At 39.4% G+C, this 26,464-nt stretch overlaps 1 protein-coding gene and 1 long non-coding RNA gene across 11 annotated transcripts in view; one reads left to right on the top strand and one right to left on the bottom strand.

Moving 5' to 3' along the window:
- The window catches only part of LOC131279718 (uncharacterized), a 109,073-nt gene extending 105,344 nt beyond the window's left edge, over positions 1-3,729 (bottom strand). The window contains exon 1 of the long non-coding RNA XR_009187153.2: positions 3,565-3,729. This is a non-coding gene — a long non-coding RNA (uncharacterized lncRNA). The remainder of the gene's footprint in view (positions 1-3,564) is intronic.
- Positions 2,724-26,464, top strand: part of KYAT3 (kynurenine aminotransferase 3) — a 66,460-nt gene continuing 42,719 nt past the window's right edge. Inside the window, exons 1-6 of one of the 10 annotated variants that reach the window (XM_071217302.1) lie at positions 3,142-3,227; positions 8,387-8,450; positions 8,602-8,712; positions 8,950-9,053; positions 18,432-18,490; positions 24,970-25,114. In XM_071217302.1, the coding sequence (XP_071073403.1) occupies positions 8,952-9,053; positions 18,432-18,490; positions 24,970-25,114 (306 nt within the window). In that variant the 5' untranslated portion in view covers positions 3,142-3,227; positions 8,387-8,450; positions 8,602-8,712; positions 8,950-8,951. Of the gene's footprint in view, positions 2,983-3,068; positions 3,228-8,386; positions 8,451-8,601; positions 8,713-8,949; positions 9,054-10,665; positions 10,859-18,431; positions 18,491-24,969; positions 25,146-26,464 lie in introns of those variants that run through there. The other 9 variants (XM_071217303.1, XM_004469688.5, XM_071217304.1 and 6 more) reach the window with 9 other exon arrangements.

Raw genomic sequence — 26,464 nt, forward strand, 5'->3', positions numbered from 1 at the left:
GAAGGAAAATGTGTAGGCAATAAGAAAAGAGTAAAGCCTAACCTTCCACAGCAGCAAGCAGTTAGATAATGCCTAAAATTGAAAACCAAGCAGGAGCAACATAGATGCATGCTATTTGAAGATACAGAAATAAATACCCCACAAAATCAATAAAAAGAGCTTCAAGTGGTTGACTCTGGGAGAGGGAATATGAAGGTGTGTTGTGATTTTTGGTAACAATTCTGTAGACTATCTGACCTTGAATTATATATAACTGATACAAATTTAAACTAAAACTGTGGAGTGACTTCTGTGTGTCAGGTATTATGCTAGTCATTGGTAGCGCACACAGAGGAGGTATACTGGATTCTCAACTGCCCTCTTTTTAAATATATATATATTTTTGTATTTTTAAAGAAGGCTTAGATTACATTGTTACATTGAAAATATAGGGGATTCCCATATACCCCTCCTCTTCCCCTCCCACACTTTCTCATATCAACATCCCTCATTAATGTGGTACATTTGTTACAATTGATGAACACATACTGAAGCACTGCTACTAACCATGGTCTATAATTTACACTTTGCACAATATAATTTTATAGGTTTTGACAAAATGTATAATGGCCTGTATCCATCATTGCCATGTCATGCAGGACAATTCCATTGTCCCCAAAATGCTCCTGGAAGGAACAATCTTGCTTGCAAGTATAGATAAACTCTGTTTTGGGGGATGGTCATTCTTTTCTTAGTGGTCCTAAATGAGTTCAATCAATTAGACAGTAGATGTTGCAACTCTGCTGAGATTCAGGGCTCAACTGGCTTATGAACAGATTGAAGATTTAAGTCTTTGGGACATATATATATAACAAGTTAGGTTCAAATAAAAGGGGCAGAAGACTCATGTGTAGGGAAATTATAAATGAGTCTAACATTGTTACACTGGGAAGCATATATTGCAAGGTAAGGCCCACTGCCAAGGGTGTTGAATTCCTGAGATTGTCTGCCCCACTTATAGTGTCTAGATGTCCCTATAGCCCTTAGGTGCCCTGCTTTTGAGGCACTGTTTACTGTTCAACTTTATTCTTAATATCCCCACTTGTGTGTCTAATAGGCAACTAAAAAATGTCCAAAATATCCCTGATTCCCTCACCCCAGCAATCTTCTTTCACCTAAGTGTTCCCCATTTCAAAAAACGATGATCCATATATATGCTTAAGCCAAAAACAAAAGGGTCTTTTTCTTCTTCCTCTGTTTCTACCCTACTTCCAGCCAACATCATCTGTCACCTAGACTACTGGAGTAACTTCCTAACAGCTCTCCCTGCTTCTATGCTAGTCTACCCACATATCTGTTCTCCAAAGCTCCCAGAGTGTGTTTTCTAAAACGTAATAGAGATTACAGTACTCCTCTGTTTAAGATTATCCAGTGGCTTCCCAATGCACAGTAAACATTTCTCCCCCTCCCCCATCACTATGCTTTAGCCACATTGGCCACACATTACCACTTGAATATACCAAGTTTGTCCCCATATCAGGGTTTTTTCAACTGCTGTTTTCCTTCCCAGAATCATTTTACACAAAGTTGCCTCCTCATCATTCGATTCTTAATTCAAATGTCACCTCATCAGATAAGCCTTTCCTGACCACCCTATTTAAATTATAAACTATCTCCACCCATTTGCTTCCTTTTAGCAATTGTCACCCTCCAAAATTATTTTCTATCTCTGCCTGTCCTTTTTCTGTCTCTTACTACCCAAATGTAAGGTTTAAGACACAGACTTCCTCCGTTTCATTCTCCCCAGTAGTCTCTCTACCCAGATACTCAATTCACATTTGAAGAGTTCCCTGGTGTCACGAAGTAGAATGACAGGCTACAGTGTCATTGGGAACTGGCCATGGTGTTCTTCTGTTAAACCTTGGAGTACAGGTGCGGTCCTGGTGTTCTTTTGGCTGCACAACACTAAGAAATGAATGCCCCTCCCAATGGCTCACGGTGTCTGGGTAGATTCTCTATTGTACACAATGATTTCTCCATTCATCTAATCAACTTCTGAACCTCCTCCTCCCTAGTTGAAGAGTATATTCCTTCAACCAGTAATTATCTTCGTTCTTTCCTCTAGACCTAAACAACAATGTTACTGCCTCTCCCACTCTATCTTTTCATCTCTTAATATAGAGGAGGAAGAAAATCTAATCATGAACTCTAATTCTTAACAGAAATTCTCCTGTAGGTAACCCTCACCACCACCCAGGAGGAACCTACGGTGTTCCTCCTTTCACTTCTAGCCAAGTTTTCTTCTTTATATTTCAAAGTTGGCATTTCCTTTCTCCTTCCTTCTCAGATTCCCCTTTCATTCTCAGTTCTCTACTCAAATTTGTTTTACTTTTCAGGGATATAAAATTCCTTCCTGCCTTTTTCTCATCCTCATCACAGATGACAACTACATCTGCAAACCCTTATTCATACTCTCTTTAGCCTGGGCTTGACATTCCCTCTCTCCAGCACCTTCCAAAATTATTCTAACCCTACCCCTCTCCTTGTGCAAAGTCGGTGCCCCCAAACCAATCAGTCACACACATCCAAACCGAGAAAACCTCATGCCCTAATCTCGGTCATACCCAAGACCTCACCCCATCCCATCCCTTAACTCCAACCGGGCGCCTCCTTCCCGCACCAGCCGGCGCCGTCCCCACAGCCAATCAGCGCCCTCTGTCCAGACCCGTAGCCAATCCCCGGCCACATCCAGGCCCGCCTCCATCCCAACCCCCAACTCCGACCCGGGCTCTCTCTCCCAGCATCGACTCCGGCAGCGGCCCAGCCCGCCCTCGCTCCCGGCAGTCTCCCCACCAGTCCACGCCCGAAGTCCAGACCAGAGTCTATTCACGGCCAGGCCCGCCCCCCCTCCTACGGTCGAACCACGCCCAGGCAGCTCCCTAAACCCAGGCCGGACTGGAACCTGGGGAAGCGAGATTGGAGCTCGAGCGAGGTGAGTGGCAGGTGCGTCGTGGCGACCTGCGTGCGGAGTGATCGCAGAGGTCGGTCGTGTCGCCTCCGGCCGAAGGCAGCGCGGAAGCGAAAGCGGAAGCGGAAGCGGGGATGGGGTGGTTCCTTAGAGCCGTGCTCCGGTTCCTTAGAGCCGTGCTCCGGGCGGGGTTAGGAGGAAAGAACGGACTGAATTAGGGACGGGACTCGGACTCTCCCTTAGGCCGCGGGGCTCCTGAAATCCCTGGTGTGGCGGACAGGTCAGTGGCGGTGAGGAGGGTCCACCCCGGAGTGAACACAGTTTTCTCTGGAAAGGGAATAGCACTTCTGTGACTGACCTAGGCTGGGGCACCTGAACCCCGGTCACAGCCTTGCCCCGTTTGCCCTTGATTTTGCGATTTTGACATTTAGAAAATGCACTGAGGGGTAACATCCACTCCATTTAATCCATAATTGGGGTTCTTAAAACAAAGAAAATGAAAAGGCTATTAATCTACCATATAAGTAAATATCACTGGAATACAGTATTGTTAAATGAAAGTTGAAAAGCAGTCCAGTCTGCTGCTCTTGGAGCAGTCTAGCGGTTCCAACACTCACCCGGTACAGCGTCTCTTAAACCTTTCCGCTGGGGGCTTCTGGGCTACTACCTGCGGGAAGAATTCCACGAGCCACGCAGTTCCAAGTCAACTGTTAGGAAGTTTACCACGTGCTGAGCTGAAACCGAATTCCTGCTAACGTAAACCAGTTATGCTTCTTCCATCTGGGGAAATTTATAATTACACTAACGCCATTTGCATACAACAGCTTGTTTTGGGGGGGGGGGGAAGTGAATGAGTATTGTTCAAACCTAGAAGTAAAACATCGTGCGGGAAACCATGTTAGTCAGCACACCAATGTTAGCTGGTCAGTTCTTTTCATATTTCAGGAGGAAAGAGGAGAACTAGAACAGCGGGCACCTTAGGCATGTCTAATAACAAATAACAGACAGGGTGTATTCCGGGGAGTGTTGTGTTCCCTCCTGAGGAGGCTGACCACTTCCTCGGGAATGACTACTCGCAAGTTGGCTTCAGTAGTATCGAGTTTATTGATTATGAGCTTAATAAAAGGGGCAGTGCCTGGTCAGGCCACTTGAAGTCCCACCCTGGGAGAGGGTGCTCTGCACAGGTGTTGCTTTCAGTGAAGACTCTGGGATTCAGGGCTCTCAGGCGTTGAGTTTGTATGTAAGACTGCTCTATTCTTGTCATGTTGTGACTCTGTTCAATATTGCTTTAATCTTTTGAGTGGTTATGTTATTCTTGTTTCTCACTGTAATTGTCAGGATAGACTTAATAAACTAGATATATATATATATATATGTATGTATGTATTTATATTGCATCCAATTGGGACTCTGGCCGGAGGTAGGCCAGGTTTGTTGGTGTGTCCCCCAGTGAGCTTATGAATGTGTATATGCATATCATGAGGGATTGGGATATAGCAGTTGGACCCCTGTTTATTGACAATCCTTCGCTTACTTTGTATTCTTTCAATTAACAAAGGTTAACTAGATATTTATTTATTTATTTATTTGTTTGTTTATATTACATCTAATTGGGACTCTGGCTGGAGGCGAGCCAGGTATGTCAGTGTGTCCCCTGGTTTGGTGAGCTTATATCTATAGTATATATATCATAAAGGATTATGATGCAGCAGTTGGACTTCCCTGTTTATGGACAATCCTTTGCTTATTTTATATTCTCCCCACTATTAACAGAAGTTTAATAAAATAAATAAATATATGTCTGCATTGCTTTCTTATGCTTGTGTTAGTTGTCATCATATCAATCTATATACATTTATATATATATAGCAAAGCATTATATCTAGCAGAACACAGCTTTTCATCAATTTCAGGATCATTTCTCCTTCAGTCTTGTGCCAAGTGTATTTGGCTAATTTTTTCTACTCTCATTCCATTGATATTGCTTTGAGGCTTATTCTTCCCCCAGTACTCCCCCAATTAGTACCATGTTGTTCACCTCTTAGATACTGTTTTATTAGCATTCCAAATGTGGGCTAAGGAAGAGCCTAAAGTAGAAATGATCTTTCCTTTGGTCTACCTCTCCTCTTAACATGGAGTGTGCATCAGCACCAGCCCTTTTTGCAGGCAGTTCATGTTAATCTTCTTTGAGCTTGCAGTTAACCCTAGACGTTGACTTTGCCAGATTTCTCATTTTAAACAGTCTGTCCCACTGATAACAAATCAAGAGCTTAATTTTCTGTTACGTGCAGTTGAATATGGAGTTAACATAGTGCATAGGTCATAATTAGATTGACTAGAGCACCCTGATTACACATCTGTCACAGAACATTGTTTTCAAGGAGAGACTAGAAAAATACCATGAAAATATTGTTTCAGATAATTCCTTCCACTATTGATGCTACCTAGTAAGAGAGTAATGAGTGAGAATAAAAGAGACCCCAAGTCCAGGCTTTGAGGAATTCCATCATTTAATGACAGGTAGAGGGAAAAGATGGGTTGTAGTATGTCAAAAACCAAGAGTTTCAGGGAGGAGGAAGAGCTTGGTCAGCAGTATCTAATGCAACAGAGAGTTCAAGGGAAGTGAGAATTGTAAAATGTCCACCAGATTTAACAATATTAAAGTCAAAACTAACTTTAGCAAGAGTGGCTTCCATGAAGAAATGGGTGCAAAAGGTAGATGGCACCAAGTTGAAGAGTAAGTATGGGAAACAACTAGTAAGATAACTCTTTTAAAATGATGTTTTGAGGGAAAGTGAGTAACCAACTTTTGATTTGAAGAAGAAATGAGCAACAGGGAGAAGGTAGAATCAAGAGTTTTACTTTTTGCTTTTATTGTTCTTTGATGACAACAGGTTTAAGCATGAAGAATCCAGTTGAGCAAGGAAAGCTGAATATATAGGAAAAGGTAATGATCAATGGAGTGAGGTTTCTGTAGAAGTGGGAGGGAATGAACTCCAAGTCATAGGAGGATGGATTATCCTTCTGTAGAAGAGTCACTTCTTGTATTACAATAGGAAGGAAGAAAAAGGATGTTTTAGATTCGGTATGGGCAAGTTGAGAAAGTTCTCATCTGATGGCTTCTATTTTCACTGATAGAGGAAGCACAAATAGCTGCTTAGAGTGAGGAGGAAGGTTTTAGTTTAGAGGAGTGCAGGAAAAAATGGAAATAATCATTTTAGACTATGGGAGAGAATTGTTACCTAGAAATGCTGGACAATGTTGGTGGTCATTTTGAGATCGATGATCGTAAATTAGTGGTAAAACTAGTCCTAATATTCTGTGATTTTCTTAGGCAGACCATAGCTGCTTGGACCATGAGAAAAATAGACCCTGTAGTTGAATTCATCCATGACTAGGGCTTTAACAGACAGGTGAAAAGGCAAGCAAGGGCAGTTAGAGTAATGTCAAGAGCATTATTGAAATGGCAGAACTGGAATCTAAGCTGGGAGACAAAGGAAGGTGAGGGCTGATTGGGGAAAAGAGCAGTCTCCTGCTTCGATAAAATATTTTAGATTTAGACCAATTGGGGCAAGGTGTGGGGTGTGACGGTAGAAGAAAGTAAGGTGAAATGGAGAAGAGCAGTAGACATGGGATGTCCATTGTTGGATGTGTCTTCTCTGAATACATTGAAGTTACCTTGGCATTGAGAAGAAAACTGTATGCCTTGTGACAAAATCCTTAATGAATGAGAGGAAGTTATCAGCAGGTCTGTAGATGAACCTCAGATGAGGCAGATGTGGGGAAAATAGGGAAACTATTGTCTGGCAGTGATAAAATGGAGAGCAAGAAAGTGATAGTAACCAACATTGAGGAATTTCAAAGAAGTAGTATCTTCAGGGAGCAAGAAGGTTTGAGTTAAACCTTGGAGGGACAGGGAACATTCTGAAAACAAAAAGTTATAATGGACTTTGCTGATTGTGATGAAGCTGTTCCAGAAGACACAAGGGAAAGCTTAGAACATGGTGGAGAAATGAAAACCTGGGTCAGTTGCCAGAAAGTTCATTGCAGAAGTGTGTGTAAAAGACTATGGGATGGAAGGGATATGGGATTTAGGCTTTAGGAATTCGCCAAGAGGATGGATACCTAGCCTGGAGTGAAATCTCCCAAGAGCTGCCGTCTGAGCTCACACACCACCTGCCAGTGACTTAGGAGTATCTTCTGAGATACCTTCAAACCAAGAATTGGTTTAACATCCATTTTGAAAAGTAGGAATACTGAGACTAAGAGTGAGTAACTTGTTCAAGAATGAGGACTAGAATCCAGGTATCCTAATTCCTAGTTCTTCCTTTCCCGTTACCCTAGTTTATCACAAGAAGGTAGAAGGGGCATCTTTTTTCTTTTCCATTTTACTTGTAAGAAAACAATTTGCTTATACATTGTTTGAGTATGAACAAATCAAGCTGAATTTAAGCGAATGGACCTTCATATGCTGGAGAAATATGTTGTCCTAGAGCAGTCAAAGAACTCCATGATAATGAGATTGTCCAATATAACTCTTGTTGATTCGTACGTTTGCTTAAAATTCTCCCTACTGCCCAACCCAGATAATATTTTATTGCTGAACAGAACAATTAATGACACAAGAATAGGTACATCTTCATTTAAGAAAACCTGATCTCCTACCTGAAAGGCATAAAATATGTCTTTACAAAAGAGATAAATATTATATGAAAGGCTCCTTCTCAGGGTTACTTAGGTAGCCTACTTAAATTGGTTTATAATGTGATTTTATGTATTTATTCAGTCATCCTAATATTATTTATCAAGTGTCTACTATGTACCGGGAGTAAAGCAGTGAACTAAACACAACAGAGCTCTGCTTAGCTAGCTTATGTTATAAATTGTGCAGAGTAGAGGAATGATCAGTCAAACAAAGAAACAAAACCTATGCTTGGCAGATTAAAATTGACTGATGTGAGGTAGAATGGCTAAGGGGCTGTATGTAAAAGATTGTGTGGTCAGGGAAGGCTTTTCTGAGGAGGACTTGTTTAAGCTAAGATTTTATCGACAAGATCAGGATTTTATATTCCATTTTTAAAGAAACATCCAATATATTATTTTCACAGTTAAAGCTTTCTGTCACCTTAATATTTGGTAACTTCTTCAAGAGATTCATAACTAGCTTTAGTGATCCTTTGAATCCAGAGACCATGTCTCTTTTTTTGTCTATGATTTATCTGTGAGAGACAGAGCAAATACCATCCACTGATAGAACAGGTTTATATACTGAAGAGAACAACATTTTCAGAGTAAAACCTTAGGAGAAATTTCTCTTTACCTGAATGTCTTTAGAAACCTGAGTTTTCTTTCCACTTAAAAGTGGCAGTATAATAATGGAATTTCCTATTGCCTTGACCTCCCTACACTTACCCATGACTGATAACAGTTTCCTTACAGGTAGAGGAACAATTCGGAATGCACGCCTATTGTATAGCTGGGATCTATTGAAATGGCTTGCCAGGTCTGTGTCAAATCGTTGCAGGAAATATCATTTAAGAAATAACCTATAATTCACTCATATTTTTTATATTTATCAAGGTCCTACTGTCATCCTTTTCAAACAACTTTCCAAAAAACCTTTTTGAAGCAACTTTAATTTTCTGTTGTTACAGGTTATGCCTTTCCTATTATTGATTGTTACCAGATGATTCTGAAATTTGAATAGTCACCAGATGGAGCTATTCTGGATTTTACAGTTGCCAGAAATCTAATTTTTACTTATGGTAATTTAATGCAATTGACTAAATCAAAGACTTTTTAAATTCTCAGATCTCTAGTTTGAAATGGTGTGCATCAATTTGTATAAGCTAAGGGGAAATACATTTATTGGAATGATTCCAATGATGAGAGATTGTATCATACTTGTATTTCATATAAGCTTATGGTACATCAGCTCTAAGTGTCCAATAGTGATTTCTCATATATTTACTTCCTTTTTCAATGTTTCTTTTATCCCATAGGTATGTTTTCGGCCCAAAGAAGACTCTGGTGGTGCCTTGACAGTAGAGCCGAATACCTGAAGACAATTTATCCTTCAAAACTTTGTGGTCTCTGTACTTCTGCTGTAAGTATTGCTTATCACTTACAGATAAAATATTGTACGTATTTTCTGTTGTCAAAAAAAGATGCATATTATTATTGAAATAATGAAAATGCTCTAATAATGATTGAAGTGCTGAATGCACATCTCTGTAATTACACCAAATACCACTGATCATACACTTTGGAAGAATTGTATGGTTTATTAATATGTATCAATAAAATAGGTTTGTTTTGTAAAAAGTACAATTTTCAAGTATACTGTAAATATTTCATTGAAATGAGTATTTGAAAAGGCATCTCTTGTCACTGGCTGAAACTACATTTACTAAGCACCTGCCTGCCTGCCTACGTATTAGGCATTGTGTTTTGTGTTATAAATTCATTATCTCATTTCATCTTCACAAAACCCTTCCAGTTATAGCTCACTATATCTCTCTTTTGCAGATGAGAAAATGGAGGCTTAGATAGGTTTAGGAACATGCCCAAGGTTACAAAGCTTATATGCAGCATAACCAAAATGCTGAACTTCTCTCTGTCTAGTCCTGACACTCCAAAGGGCAGGCTTTGTCCTCTCTAAAAAGAATATTATAGTGATTAAAAACTCAGGCTCCTTGACTTCCAGTTTATAAGAAATATGGTAAATTAAAGAACAGCTTAATAATTATTGAGTGGAAAACAAACAAACAACTCCAGAATGTGAGTCATACTACACACAGGTTATATGAGCCAGTTTCTTCAGTAACTCAGTGGTGTGGAAGAGAGAGGGAAGGCAGTATTTCAGAGTGACTGCTCTGGAATTAAAAGATATTAAGAACCTCAACCACCAGAGACAATGTTGGACCTTGGTGAGAAGCTTGATGCTATTTTAAAAAACAATCAGAGAAATATGAATGTGGACTGGTATTTGAAGGTATTGAGGAATTATTAAGTATAATAATGACATTACAGTTATAGCAGAAAGTGCCCCCTTTTTTTTTTTTTTAGATATATGTGAAGTATATATAGAGGTAAAATGACTTGAGGTCTAGGATTTGCTTTAAAACTAGTCAGCAGTTGGGAAGTAGATGTGGCTCAAGTGATTGCGCTCCTGCCTACCACATGGGAGGTCTAGGTTCAGTTCCTTGTGCCTCCTAGAGAAAACAAGCAAGACAGTGAGCTGATGTAACAGGCTGGCATAGTGAGCTGACACAACAAGATGATGCAATAAGAGACACATTCAGGAAGACATAACAAGCGACACAACAAAACAGGGAGCGGAGGTGGCTGAAGCAATTTGGTGATGTGGGAGGTGCCAGGTTCAGTTCTCAGTGCCTCCTAAAAAAACCAGAAGACAGAACCCAACAAATAGACACAGCAAATGCAAACAATGAGGGAGTGGGAGAAATAAATGAATAAAGTAAATCTTTTTAAAAAATACAAGTTACTCAGCAATTAAAAAGAAAGAAAAGGGGAAAAAGGGAGTGATGCATCCAGGGAGGCAAAATTTTTATAATTACTGAATCTGGGTGATGGATATATGAGTATGTTATATTAGGTTGAATCATTTGAAATTGCCATTTTTGTAGGCAAAAATGGTGAAATATTGGCAATTGCACATGGTTGAACCTAACTCTTTTCTCTCAACTTTTACGTAGTTTTGAAATTGTTAGAGAAAAGGCACTCACTGGGACACAGAGACTGACGATTGCAAGCAGAAAGTTGATTGAGAAGCTCTTCCAATGGAGGTGGTCTGAAAAATAGGCTTCAGCCGGTCCCTGGCAGAAGTGGCAATGAATTTATACAGTACATCTATAGGCGGGAAATGCTTGGTCAATGGGAGTGGCTTGGGTAAGTTCCCCCAATAGGGAACTGTAGAGGCGAATTTTTTTCCCTTATATGATAAGGGGTAGCTGGGCTAGGTGTAGTGAATTCTAGGGATACAGGAAGGGTTGGTGGTGCCATGTGGCTCCTTTGTTTATTATTGTGAGTAAATTAGCTGTATCTGAGCATGTAGGTTCTGGACTGGGGGCTGCTCTGTGACACAGAATGCAAGTCACTGTTAACCATTATAAACCTTGTGATCATTTAATCATGATAAACCTTGTAAGCAAGAAACCTCTAACAGAAATTTTCATAAAAAAGATCATCAACTTCTCCCTCTACATGTAAATAAAATGAATTGTACCTCATCTATGTCTTGAATTCTATCCCTCCCCTTTATTGTGACTTTCCTTAGTTTTTTTTATCCTCTTCCATGTTCAGAAATTACTTGAAGCTGAGCGAGTAGATGAGAATACCCAAGGTAATCCTATGAAGCCATGGTACTAAACTAAGGTTGTTTCTGCCCGGGATTATCAGATGGAGAACCATTTTAGAAGTCCAGGACCCACCCTAAGCAATTTGATTCTATAAATCTGGAGTATGTTTTGAGAAATCTTTCCAGGAGATTCTGATTTATATTCCTGGATAAGAACCACTGCAATACATACTCATTAGACTTAGAGATTATCTAGGAGAGAATTCAACCCTTTCCATCTTTAACAACCACCTCAAAAAAGTCCCTATGGTTCATCAAGCCTTGTGCATTTAAGTCATCTTCTGAGTGGAGAATTTTGGAGAGAGTCTTCCAGCAGCCATCTTGGGGTTGCTGATGTCCACGTGGACTTCTTGCCAGGTTCCAGATCTGTCTATTAATTCCCTATCTTACTACCTGGCTGCAATGTCAGCCAAGTGTTTCAGTAGGACTGGTATATTTTTGCCAATATTATCCAGAATCATTGACAGGTGCTGAGTGGTTTGCACACCTGGCAGGGCTACAGGGGCTGATTGGGGAGTGGGCGCATTTAAAAGGGACCTTCCTTTGACTACGTCTCTACATGTATCATGATCTTACTTTCATGCTACTTTCACTATCATTTTTTTTCAACATAGTCTTATCATTCATATTAATGTAGTGGAGCAGGCTAGTAAGATAGGGAATCAATAGATAGATCTGGAACCTGGCAAGAAGTCCATGTGTCATTCGGTAACCCTCCAAAATGCCTAATTATTGGGCCCTCCTGGGGGATTGATTGGTGGGTAATAAACCAAAACAGCAAACAGCTGGAACTCCTCCCCTGCCATTAGTAAAAGGTGGAAATAATTACTGGTGTAAAAAGCAAGCACAAGGTCTTTTGCTCTCTCTCATACTCTCTCGCCTTCTGCCTGTCCCTGTGTCTGTTCCTGGCCTCTGCACCTGCTCTTGCTGTTTTTCCCCTGCCATCATGGCCATGCAGGTAAAACCTGGGCATTTATAATCTAAAATGGGAAATTGTAGTCTGTAAATCAGCCTGATTTATCACTTTTCAGCCCCTTCCTCTCTGCCTGGGACCCATGATCTGTTTTCTTCTCCCATTTCTCTTCCGTCCCTACCTTAATAAATTACTGGCCTAACTAACCTGATGTACTCCTGAAATTCATTTCTGCAGCATAGTCAAGAACTTAGACAACATCCAGTTAGAGTGGTACCTCATATATTGTTAGAAAAAGCACCACAGTTCATTAGCCAAGGCTACTTTTCAGAGCTCTTAGGTTTTTTGAAATTGGAATCAGATAAAGCAATTCTCAGTTTCTCCGTGGTGAGGAAGTTGGGAAATGTGGGTATGTTTTGTTGTTGTTTTTTTCTCCTATATAAAAAGACTGAGAGATTGGGTAGAAATGTAAATGAAGGAGAGCCCTGATGGGATTTAAGTTCCTGGTTTCAGTTATCACTGAGCCTCTCTTCTTCGCTTGGTAATGTGAACCTTCTAGTAAATTCCCTTCTCACTTAAACTGTTTCAGATTGAGTTTCTGTCACAAAGAAGAGATCTGATTAATGTAGCTTGGTCCCTAAAAGGTATCTAAGCCCTAGTCTGTTTCCCACAATCAGACCTGGAGCATTCTCACTGCCATTCAGTACCAGGTCACCGCTCCTCCTAGAGAAGTAACAAAGTAATCTCATGGAAGCCTGAGCAACCAAAAGAGTTATGCAACACCAAAGAAAAACAAAGAAGAACTTGAAAAGAGAATAACAAACTTTCTTTTTAAATTAATCTATATTTAAACAGAAAAGACATTTACAAAGTGGCTTAAGTGCTAAGAAATAAAGGAAAATGTTACTCAGTGTCATCATAGTGGTAGTTAAACCATTAATAAAAAACGAAGTATATGAAACTTGTATAAGAGAAAATAAAAGCTTATGTTTGTTTAACTTACACAGTGCTAGATAACTGAGGATATCTGTCTTTCTTGTGATCACTAATAGTTGTGTTACAATAGGGCATTCACCTTCCAAATCAATCAGGAGGGAAACAGATGTAGCTCAAGTGGTTGAGCATGCTTCCCATGTACGGGATCTAGGGTTTGATGTCGGGTACCTCCTAAAAGCAAACAACAGAAAAGCCCGTTTTCACTGGGGAACAGATGTAGCTCAGTGGCTGAGCACCTGCTTCCCACATACGAGGTCCTGGGTTCAGTACTCAGTACCTCCCAAAAATAAAATAAAATGAAATTAGTATTACTATACTCATTTTTATATTTAAAAAAAAAATGACGGAAACAGCAGATACCATATGATATGCACAGTACAAACACACACACAACCTACATTTGCAGAACATGAAATAATGAATGTCCAACAATAGGGGAATGAATGAATAAATGCAATACATAAACTAACTAAAAGCAAACATTTTATGGTGACTAAGAGAATTCATAATATGTCTAAGATGCTTTGCTAAGAGAAAAGGCAAAGTACAAAACAAAACAAAAAACATTACACATGATTACAGCTATAAAGACTAAACTCATAAACTTCAAAGATAATAGGTGTTTTGGCCACTCCAGCATCCAGGCACCACATATAAGGGATTCCCTTTGACAAAATGTGCTCACTTTCTCTTCCAGCCTAGTTTTGAATTGCTTGCATAAATCATTTGCTTTTTGTTTTCACCTCTCGAGTCATCAGCTTTGCTTTTTCTGTTTATGGACTTTTCTCATATTCTAACATTTTTTAATGCTGTAAGCTTGACCTCTTTGCATGAAGACTCGAGTAATAGCCCCTGTTACAGATATCTACAGCTCTGATTTCCCCAGTTTCATCCTACCTCACTGTGTCATATCATACTTGCAAAGCCCTCAAAATATATGCAAATGAAACTGGTGCATTAGGGTCCAGGATAGTGGGTAATATTTTTGTTTCTTTCCAAACTTTATTCCAACACCTTTGCAGTAAACAAATCAACGATGACAGAAAGTTCTTTTCCTCATCTCTGCTAAGAGCGTCACCTGGTGGCAAATCTGTAAAACTGTATTTTCAGCCTCAAACAAAAGTAAAATTAAGGATGTTGCTTATTTTTCCACTAGTAGTTTTGTGTTTATTGCATACAGCGTACAATATTGTCAAAGTATGCCAGGACTTCAGTGTACCTTGGATCAGGAGCCACCTCTCAAGTTTAGCTGTTCCAGGAAGTATATGGTCTGTATAGATATTCCCTTATACACCTGCTCATACCTTATTCCCCACCGGTTTCCAGATTTATTTAGTTTAGGATATTGCATTTGGCCAATAAAATGTGAGTAGAAATGATGTGTGTACTTCCAAGCAGAAGCTTTTAAGAGCTTTTTCCATCTGCTGTGAGACTGGCACTATTCCTGCCTGAGACTATTTCTTTAGCTGATGTCTCAAAGTGACAGTGACGTCCAACAGTGCAGCAGGATATATACCTTTATGGATTTATGCCACCAAGATGTGGGGGTTGTTACTGAAGTGTAAAACAACTTAAGTTGACTGGCACAATAACTAACTTAATTTAAGCTAACTAATGCCATAACTTCACTTAATGTGAGCGAATTTTTTTCATTCATTCGTCAGAAATTTATTGGACACTTGCTATGTGCTAGACATAGTTCCAGGTGTTGGACACACATTAGTGACCAAGTTAGAATGAGTCCTTCTCTCACAGAGCTTATAGCCGAATGGAGGACACACACAAACCAACAGAAAATTGCAATGTAAAGGGGAAAGTAAAGTGTTGTAAAATGCTGAAAAAGAGAAAATACTCCATTTAATGAGAGCATATAGGAGGAGCACCTAAATTTGATTTGGGGAATCAGAGAAGGGACTCTGGGAAAAAAATGGAGTCTGACCTAAGAGCTGAAGGTGGTAATTGGACTAGGAGTTGGCCAAATACAGTGACAGGGTGGTAGGGATGGGGGATTGAACGTGCATGGGTGAAAACATCTCAGATATTACAATGTTTTGTGGCCCTCCAGAGTTCAACCTGACGAAATCTTATTCCTCAATATTTAATTGGGTGAGAGGGGAGGCATGTATTGGAATAAAAAAGTCTAAAAAGGCACAAAAGCCTCCTTAGGGAGGCAATGATGAGAAGATGGAAAACACTGGTATAGAAGGACCATGTGGGCAGGAGAAAGATGTATGTATGAAGCTATAGAAATTAGACAGAACATAGCATATTTGAAAAATTAGAAATTGTTGACGAATAGAATTAGAAGGTAGAGGAACAGGAGGAATAGTGAAAAAAGAGGATGGCCTAAACACAGATTATAAAGAAAATTAAATCTGAAAATGCATTTTGACCTCAATTATCTAAATATTTTAAGTGAAGTTGAAGTTTATAGCTAAATCATCTGTGCTGATCATGCAATTTCTTTACATATATATCAGTACTTCACATTTGTCGTCACACACTGAATAAATTAAGCCTTATAGTTGTTTTTAGAGATAGCCAAGGACATTTGTTAAAATATCTTTATCGTGCTGGGACTTTTTAATTTTATAATTATAGTCTCTAGAATGGTGTCATGTTCAGGTGGGTACTTAATCACAATGTTCTTCCTGGAAGGCACCAGTTCTGTCTCTGGAGATTACATGTGATTTTAATTCATTAGCATTTCAAAGATTAAAAATTTGAGAATAAAGAGGTATTTTTCTTGGTCCCATTATTGGGAATAGAATAAGAACAATGGTCTGTTTAATAACCATTATCATTATTTCCCCCCTTATTGATTTAAAATTACTTTAATATCATATTAGAAAATTCTTTGTAAAAATGCTGCCAATCTTCTTTTTTTTTTTTTAAATTTCCACCAGCTTGTTGACAATGAACTCAAAGCTAATTCAGTACTTTTAAGAGAAAATGTAGATTTACTTTTAGAATCTGCAGAACTAAAAAAAATGTATGCTGCCTGCCACGATCCCTGGTTAGGCTGTAACAATAATATTTTTCTGTCAGAGCCCTGCCTTGCTTGGTGTAAGTAGAGTTGATCTAAATCCCTAATATTCTTTTTTTTCCCTCCTGAGATGGTTCCTTCATCTGTTTGCTTGTTGTCTTTGCTCATTGTTTGCACTCGCTGTTTGCTCATTGTTTTTTCTCATTGTCTGCTCGTGCAGTCTGTTTTTCTTTCTTTAGGCTGCACAGGGAACTGAACCTGGAGCCTCCCATGTGGGAAGTGGGTGTTCAACTGCTTGAGCCACATCAGCTCCCTGCTTGTTTTGATTTTGCTTGTTGTTTTTGCTTGTTGTCTGCTCATCATTTTTGCTCCTTGTTTTTTTTCACTCCATATCTGCTCGATGTGTGCTTGGTGTGTGTTTGTCTTCTTAAGGAGGCACCAGTAGGCGGCGGACTTGGCCCAGTGGTTAGGGCGTGCGTCTACCACATGGGAGGTCTGCAGCTCAAACCTCCAGCCTCCTTGACCCGTGTGGAGCTGGCCCATAAGCAGTGCTGATGTGCGCAAGGAGTGCCGTGCCACACAGGGGCATCCCTGCATAGGGGAGTCCCATGCTCAAGGTGTGCACCCAGTAAGGAGAGTTGCCCAGCGCGAAAGAAAGTGCAGCCTGCCCAGGAATGGTGCCTCACACAGGGAGAGCTGACACAAGATGACGCAACAAAAAGAAACACAGATTCCCATGCCGCTGACAACAACAGAAGCAGACAAGGAAAAATATGCAGCAAATAGACACAGAGAACAGACAGCTGGGGTGGGGGGAAGGGGAGAGAAATAAAAAAAAAATAAATCTTTAAAAAACAAAAAAAAGGAGGCACCAGTAACTGAACCCGGGACCTCCCGTGTGGGAGGCAGGCACTCAACCACTTGAGCCAAATCAGCCCCCCCAATATACTTTTAATAGGCAGAATTCCAGTAACACTTCTAGAAGCCCTTATTATTTGAAAAGACAGTATAATGTAATAGATGAGCATGGGTTTTGGCTTAGACTGTCTGGGTCCAAGTTTTTGTTTGAACTTGCTTGGATTTAAATGTTACTAGATTTGTAAATGTGGGTAAATGTGAAAAGGTGGGTGATTTTAACCTCCCTGTGCCTCCGTTTCCACATATGTAACCTGTGGCTAATAACAGAACCTACTACATAGGATTGTTATGGATAGTAAAAGAGTTAACTATGTGAAGCCCTTGAAACAGAGCTTGGTACATGCTGAGTACACAATAATGTTATCTATTATTATTTAGAAGCCCCTGTTGAGTAGGTTTTTTTTGTTTGCTTTTTAAAGATCTCCTTTTTTTAAGATTTATTTTTTATTTTTTATTTCCCCCCTCCTACCCAGTTGTCTGCTCTCTGTGGCCATTCTCTGTGTGTTCTTCTGTGACCACTTCTATCCTTATCAGTGGCACCAGGAATCTGTGTTTCTTTTTGTTGAGTCATCTTGTTGTGTCCGCTCTCCGTGTGTACGGCGCCAGTCTTGGGCAGGCTGCACTTTCTTTTGCGCTGGGCAGCTCTCCTTACGGGGCGCACTCCTTGTGCATGGGGCCCCCTACGTGGGGGACACCCCTGCGTGGCACGGCACTCCTTGCGCGCATCAGCACTGTGCATGGGCCAGCTCCACACGGGTCAAGGAGGCGGGGGGTTTGAGCTGCGGACCTCCCCTGTGGTAGATGGAAGCCCTATCCATTGGACCAAGTCCACTTCCCTGAGTAGTTTTTAAACCATTTGTTGTGTGTTTACTCTATGCCGCATAAGAAACATCCTTATGAACCTATGAGTACATCTTACCTAAAATGATCTTCAGGGCATGACTGAGATATGTGTTAAATGGATGCTTTTTAGTATCATTGTTGTTCTTTCATACCTTTCAGACCTTTAAATTGCCTCATTTTTTTAGGATAGAGTTATACTTTTGTCTTAGGTGAGAAAACACATGTCTAAGGTTCATGAGAAAAAGCTTTGCTTAAGGCATAAATGGGAGATAGGTTCAACTTTACAATTTTGGATTGGAGACTAGGGTTTGTCTTTATGGTACTAATTACTAAATCATATGTACAAAGTGAAAATAGAGAAGAGGAAGAGTTACTCATGATTTTCTGGCGTTTTTTGAATTTCGATTAAAGCAACTAAAAAAACCCTTGCAATATTTATATCTTTCAGAAAATGTCTTTGAAATTCAAAAATGCAAAACGAATTGAAGGACTTGATAGTAATGTGTGGTGAGTATCTTGAGAATACACAATAATAATTTGGTGAGGCTTTTTCCTGCATATTTTTATATACTTAGTTGTGAATTTTTAGTCTTATTAGTTAAGAAGGTGACTTTTGTCTGGAGCACCTTTAACTGAGCTATAATGTATTATTTTCTTAAAAATGGAATCATAATAGCCTTCACACCAAATTTAGCATCTTTGGTTACATGCTAACTAAGACAGTTTACTGAATGACTAGAAGTCAGGGGTCAGTGAACCATCGCTCATAGGGCTGCCACCTGTTTCTGTAAAGAAACTTCACACAGCCACACTCATTTTTTTACATAAAGTGTATGACTGCTTTTTGGCTACAGTGGCAGACTTGTGTAGTTGTGACAGAGACCATGTGGCCTGTGGTCAGATATTTACTATCTGAACATTTACAGAAAAAGTTTGCTAACCACTGCTTAGGCAATTAATCCAAGCCTCAATTTCTTCATCTGTGAAGTAGGATTGTTCTGAGGCTTAAATAAAATAATTCATACAAAGCATTTGTCACTGTGCCTAGAGTATGCTAAGCACTAAATAATGTTAGCTGTACTAACATTATTATTATTAAATTGCCATCTGCACTGGACCTAAAGTGAACAAAACAATTAAAAATGAATTAACACAAGAATTTTATTCTACTGACTTTAGTTTCACTGTTTCTCAAAATTTTTGTTTACATATGGACATACTGGTTTTTTTATTTTTTTGTTTTCAATTTATTGAAGTATAGGACACATACATAGACATACATAAACAATAAGTGTATCCTAATAGTTGTGAACTTATAAAACATATATACCATCATACAGGGACATCATACCTCATCCTACCAACAATACCTTGCATTGTTATGAAACATTTTAAACTAATGATTAAAGAACATCCTACCAAAATATTACTACCAACCAAAGTATCTTACATTTGGTGTATTTTTCCCCCAGCCAACTCTATTTTTTTTATATCATTTATATATGAACATATGTAAACAATAAGTGTTGTGAACTTACAAGGCAAACATGCATAACACCATATAGGGGTCACATACATCAACCCACTACCAAAATCTTGCATTATTGTGAAACATTTGTTATAAATGATGAAAGAATATAATCAAAATCTTACTACTAATTATAGTCCTTACCTAACATTTGGTATATTTTCCCCAAATCACCCTATTATTATTTTTTAAATACTTTCATGACAGAAGTTGTTAAACTTACAAAATAATCATGCACATGTGCAGGATTCCCATACAAAACCTCTCTATTAACACATCACAACGTGGTAGAACATTTCTTGCAGATTATGAGATATTATCATCAGACTATTACCAGGTCCATAGCATACATTTGGCACACTTTTTCCATACTCCACCATTAGATGCAAGAATATTATATTATTACTGTTAACTACAGTCCTTAGGTCATTCCAGTTATATTTTTCCCATGCTTCTCCACATTCCCACCACCCTGCAGTAGTGATGTACATATGCTCTAGCTCATAAAGAACACCTTTGCATCTATACCATCAACCACAGTTCTTATCCACCTCTGGGTTTACTGTTATTCATTCCCTAAATTTTTTTCTAGCTTTCTGACAATTGGCATTTACATCCCTAGACTACACTTTTAAGCCACATTCTGGTTTATTAACCAGCTGTTACTTACTACAGTGTGTTATCGTCACCTCTATACATTTCCACAATTTTACAATAAAATTAATTAAAACTTCTACATACAATAAACATCAGTAGTCCATCTCAGTCCTCCTCTTATCTCCTTTAAGAATCCACCATCTGCCACCGGGTCTTGAAGGTATTTTCCTACATTTTCTTCTAGAAGCTTTATGGTTCTTGCTTTTATATTTAGGTTTTTGATCCATTTTGAGTTAATTTTTGTATAAGTTATGAGATAGGGGTCCTCTTTCCTTCTTTTGGCTATGGATATCAATTTCTCTCAGCACCATTTGTTGAATGGACTGTTCTGTTTGAGCTGGGTGGGTTCGGCAGGCTAGTCAAGAGTCACTTGACCATAGATGTGAGGGTCTGTTTCTTAACCATCCTTCAGTTCCATTGGTTGGTCTGTGTGTCTGCCTTTATGCCAGTACCATCCTGGTTTTACCACTGTAGCAAGGTAATAATGATTTAAAGTCTGGAAGTAAGAGTCCTCCAACATCATTTTTCCTTTTTAAGATGTTTCTGGCTATTCAGGACCCCTTACCCTTCCAAATAAACTTCATAATCATGTTTTCCATTTATTTTTTTTAAATGCTGGTGGAATCTTTATTGGAATTGTCTTCAATCTGTATGTCAATTTGGGTAGAATTAACATCTTAATGATATTTAGTCTTCCAATCCATTAGCATGGATTATTCTTCCAATTATTTAGGTCTTTTTAAATTTCTTTTAAATATGAGTTGTAGTTTTCTGAATACAAGTGCTTGACATCATTGGTTAAGTGTGTTCCTAAATATTTGATTCTTTTAGTCACTTTTGTAAATGGATTTTTTTCCTAACTACCTCCTCAGATTGCACATTATTAGTGCCTTTTAAATTCTATTTCATCTAATGTAAGTATAGGAACTTCTACTTTTTTTTTTTTTAACTTAATGCATGGAGTATGTTTTTCCAGCCTTTTATTTTCAGTCTATTGGTATCCTTGGGTCTAAGGTGAGTCTCTTGCAGACAGGATATATGTGGGCTCATATTTTCTTATCCTTTCTGCCAGTCTGTTGTCTTTCAATTGGGGAGTTTAATCCATTAACATTCAATGTTATTACCATAAAGGCAGTTCTTATTTCACCCATTTTGACCTTTGGGTTTTATCTGTCGTATTTTATTTTCACCACTCTTTTGAGATCTTTAGTTACTTTTTCTGATATAATCTTCATTTCTAGACTCTCTTTTAAGCCTCTCTCTCCTGTCTTTTCAAACTGTAGCACACCCTTCAGTATTTCCTATACTGGACTCTTGGTCACAAACTCTCTCAGTTTCTGTTTATCTGTAAATATTCTAAACTCACCCTCATTTTTGAAAGACAGTTTTACTGGATATAAGATTCTTGGGGGGATGGGGGGGTATATGGGGACCTCATATTTTTTTAATGTAGCATTAAAAATAAATTAATTAATTAATTATTTAAAAGATTCTTGGCTGCAAGTTTTTCTTTTGCAGTATTTTAAATATATCATACCACTGTCTTTTTGCCTCCGTGGTTTCTGCTGAGAAATCAGCACTTAATCTTATTGGGTATCCCTTATATGTTATGCATTGCTTTTCTTTTGCTACTTGCAGAATTCTCTCTTTGTCTTTGCCATTTGACATTCTGATTAGTATGTGCCTCGGAGTTGATCTATTCAGATTTATTCAGATGGGAGGACACTGTGCTTCTTGGACATGGATATCCATGTCCTTCAATAGGGCTGGGAAATTTTCTACCATTATTTCTTCAAATATTGCTTCTTCCCCTTTTCCCTTCTCTTTTCCTTCTGGGACACCCATGACATGTATGTTTGCCTGTTTCTTGCTATCATTTAGTTCCCTGAGACCTTGTTCAATTCTTTCCATTCTTTTCTTCATTAGTTCTTTTGTATGTTTGCTTTTAAAGACTATTTCCTCAAGCTTACCCTTCCTTCCTTCTCCCTCCTCAAATCTGCTATTATATGATTCCAGGGTACTTTAAATTTCATTTATTGTGCCTTTCATTCCCATAAATTCTACTCTCTTTTATGTGAATGCTTTCACATTCTTCTTTGTGTTCATACAATGTCTTCTTAATATCCTTAATATCTTTAGCCATCTCATTGAATTTATTTGAGCATCTATGGTTAGTTGTCTCAACTCCTTTATGTTTGAACATCTATGGTTAGTTGTCCCAACTCCTTTATGTCACCTGGAGGCTTATCTTGTTCCTTTAACTTGCCCTATCTTCCTGTTTCTTGGTGTGTAATTTTTTGTTGGCATCTTGGCATCTGACTTACTAGATGTATTTATTCTGGGTGCAGTTTTCCTCTTTAGTTTAGGGCTTTCTTGCCCTTCCTCCATTGCTGGTTGTGTACAGGAGCCAAGGATATATTTGGTGCCATAAACTCTGGAGCCTCAATCTGCCCTCATTGCCCCAGGGACCAATGAAGCATCTCCCAACTTTCTCTTTTCCCAAGGGTAGGGGTAGGGATAGAGCCACAGTCGTGTGTAATAATCCAAGTCATGCAGACCTAAACTCTAGTTGCCTGGAGAGAATGATGAAGCTTCATGCCCCTTCCTCCCCTGCCTGGGGTAGGGATAGAGCTGCAGGTGTGAACAGCAATCTATGCCATACAGGTCCAAAATGACCACAGTTACCCCAGTAGACTTGTGACTGTTCAGTCTGTGCCAGCCAAATATACCTGCAGTTACCTGGAAAGGCTGGTTCAGGGCCTGCCAGCTTCCTCCCTGCTAGAGGTGGGGCTTAAGCCTAGGCTAGGGCTGCAGTCCAGTTGGGTGAAAGAAGCCAGTTCCTATTATCACTGTGATTTTCAATCAGTCCACCTTCGCCTCATGCCTGGGGTGGAGTCAAAATGGCAGCTACCAGCCTCTTTCTGACCCAGACAGGTTCAAACTTTAGCTGTTCTTAGGGTTATACTTTAGCCAGCTGAATTTATTAATCAATAGCTGAAGTTGGTGGCTAACCACCTCTCCCTTTCCTGTTTTTGGGAAATGGGGCTTCCAACTCCAGCCACAGCACACAGGCAACTTGCGCCGCCAGAGTAGAACGATCACCGGACTCCACAGTGTGGCCTGTATTTTCCTGGAGAGGCTGGTGCAGGTCCCCCCAGGTTTTCCCTGCCAGAGGTGGGGCTGGATGGAAAGAAGCTGGTCCCCACCAGCACTGTGATTTTCAGTCCGCCCCACTTCCCCTCATGCCAGGGGGGGATTTAAGATGGTGGCTCCCAGCCTCTTTCTGACTTGGACAGATAAAACTTTAGCTGTATACTTTAGCCAGCCAAGTTTACTCATCAGTAGCTGAAGTTGGTGCCCAGCCATCTCTTCCTCCCCTATTTTTGGAAAGTGCTTCTAATTCCAGCCACGAAACAGCTTCCCAAGTGGCTTGTGCTTCCACTGGAGGATGGGTGCTGACCTCCATCGCATGGAGTGCTCTGCTTACATATCTTTTCTTCAGATGGGCAGTCCACTCCTTCCATTCCTTCAAGGATGTTGCAGGATGCTCTTCTGGTCTCCTGGAGCCCCGAAACAGGTTTTAGATAGCTCTGGGTGTTTACTAACTGCCTTGTAGCACAAACTGAGTCTAGGAGCTCCTTACTCTGACGCCATCTTGCTGGTTATCTCTGCATATTGGTTTTGCTGCTGCAATTCCATGCCTGTGTTCTCTTGGTTTGATGATAAAATGTTCTTCCTTTTTTAAAATTACAGTCCTTAACCTATTTGGAGTCATAAATTTCTTTGAATATTTGTTGAAAGTGATGAACCTTTTTTCCAGAAAACTATACATCAGCCCATTAACACAATTTCATTTCCAGTTTCAGAGGATCCATGGGTTCCATAATCTGCAAAGTCCTGCTTTCACTAAGGCCTACACTTTCTCCTATAATGGTTATGACCTTTTTTTGCAACCATAGGTAAACATTTGCAAGATTACTAATAAGAAACACATCTGTGGCTATGAAATGGAAAAGAGTTAGCATTTCATACACTGATTTATTTATTTAACAAATGTGCCATTCCCTTTGCTAGGTGTGGAAATATGCTAGAGGAAAAAAAACAAATTTGGTTGATGCCCTTATGGAGTTTACATCTAATCCTCATGGGGTTTACATCCTAACGATCGATTAGAGAAACCAGTATCAGCAAGAATGGTTGAAGAGAGAAAACTGATTAGGAACATTAAGTTCATCTATTCATAGAAAAGTTTTGGCAATGGTTGGTGGTGGTCGTGGCACAAAATTTTCAATATGTTTTGCACCGCTCAATTTTATATTTCAAAGTGGATAAAATGGGAAATTTTAGGTTATATATATGTTACCACAATGAAAAATTTAAAAACAATCATAGAATGTACCCTAATATAAACTATAGACTATAATTATAATAATACTATTTCATCAATTGTAACAAAAGTACCATACCAATGCAAAATGTTAATAATAAGGAAAACTGCAGGCCTGGGGGCATGGGTGGAGGAGTTATATGGGAACTCTGAACTTTCTGCATGATTTTTTTATAAACCTACAAGTGCTCTAATTTTTTAAAAAATGGAAAAAAATAACCAGTTCAGCCATCATTTTATTAGATAAAGTCATTTCGTGGATGATTAAATTTTTGTTGGGAACTCATTTTTAACCTCTAAGACTAAACCAGGGTTTATTTTCAAAGTTTGGAAATAAGACCATGAGATATGGAAAATATAACTTCATAATTACAGTACTGATTAATATCATTAACTATATTTTTTTAATCTCAGGATTGAATTTACCAAGTTGGCTGCAGATCCTTCTGTTGTGAATCTCGGCCAAGGCTTTCCAGATATATCGCCTCCTATATATGTAAAGGAAGAATTATCAAAGATTGCAGCAATTGATAGCCTGAATCAATATACACGGGGCTTTGTAAGTATATCAGGATCACGTGGGCATGAAGGTATGAGCTTGTTTTTTATGTTGCATTGTGTGTACATGCTCTTATTGCTCATATGTAGTTGACTTTCTGGGACCAGTTGTCCAAACCTGGTAACCACTTAGTTTTCTACTTCCAGCCCCTCTATGGTCCTGTTTTGTGCCTTATTCTACTGTTGTTCCAGGATGGGATTCCATGACAATGAGGATATTCTCTTAAGACATATCTTCCCTGTATCATCAATATTTATGTACCCTCATCACTGGCCTCTACCTTTACTTAGTTATTTTCTGTCTCTCTACCCTTGCCCTAACCCCCATCCTTCTGTGATGAAATGCCTGGAATTTCCAGAGATTTCCTAGAGTCACAGTTACCTTTGAAATATATAATCATATCAGTTATTCCTAGAGCCATACGATTACCACATATCGAGCATTTGTCTTTTCCATTTGTGATAACGTGTAAAATGGGGAAGGAGATGATTTGGAGGGTGCCTTTTACAATTTTTGTCTTTTACAGTAGTGTAACTGGAAATCCATAGAAAAGCTTTGCTCTGTAGAGAGGAGCATAGGGGCCTGTATCCCAGGGTTTGGCACTGGTGGGTACCCCTGCTGTCCAGAGAGTCTCACTCCCTGACTGTTATGAAGAAAGCTGCACTGTAAGAGAACAAAAGCTCACCTGATTGTAGAGGAGAAAAGAATTTTATTACCTTGCAAGAGCCGGTGCACGACCTGGATGAAATGGCCAGAGCGCCAAACAAGAAACAGTGACATTTACACCCTAAACCTAACATGCAGGTCCCTCCCCTGTTTCCCATTGATTGGGTACTTCAAGGGTTACAACCTATCCGAGAAGTCTAATTAACTTACACGGGTTCCCTGCTCTGAGTCACTGCTCCCCATTTCCTACATTCTGGTGGCTCAGCGCCACTTTCACTCCTGGTGCTGCTTTCCACCATTGTCCCTGCCCTCGCTTTGGCCCCTCCCTCACTTTTGCACCACTTGTCAAATTCTTGTTGCCAAAGCTGCTAGAGCTCCTTTCCCTCCCTCCTCCAACTGAAGATTGGCTTCACCTTTATATGAAAAGCAAGCTGAACCCTTTCCTTCCACTGACCCACGCCATATACGCCATAAATATAAACACACACACATACAAGATCTATGCATTGGAAACTACAAAACATTGCTGTAATCAATACCTAAATAAATGGAGTGATCTATGATGTTCATCAACTGGAAGACGAGATAGTGTTATGATATCAATTCCCCCTGAATTGCTCTGCATCAGGGTTTGGCAAGCTGTGGCCTATGGGTGAAATCTGACTCACCCCTGGTTTTGTAAAC

The sequence above is a fragment of the Dasypus novemcinctus genome, chromosome 9 (assembly GCF_030445035.2).
Source record: "Dasypus novemcinctus isolate mDasNov1 chromosome 9, mDasNov1.1.hap2, whole genome shotgun sequence".
Taxonomy (NCBI): domain Eukaryota; kingdom Metazoa; phylum Chordata; class Mammalia; order Cingulata; family Dasypodidae; genus Dasypus; species Dasypus novemcinctus.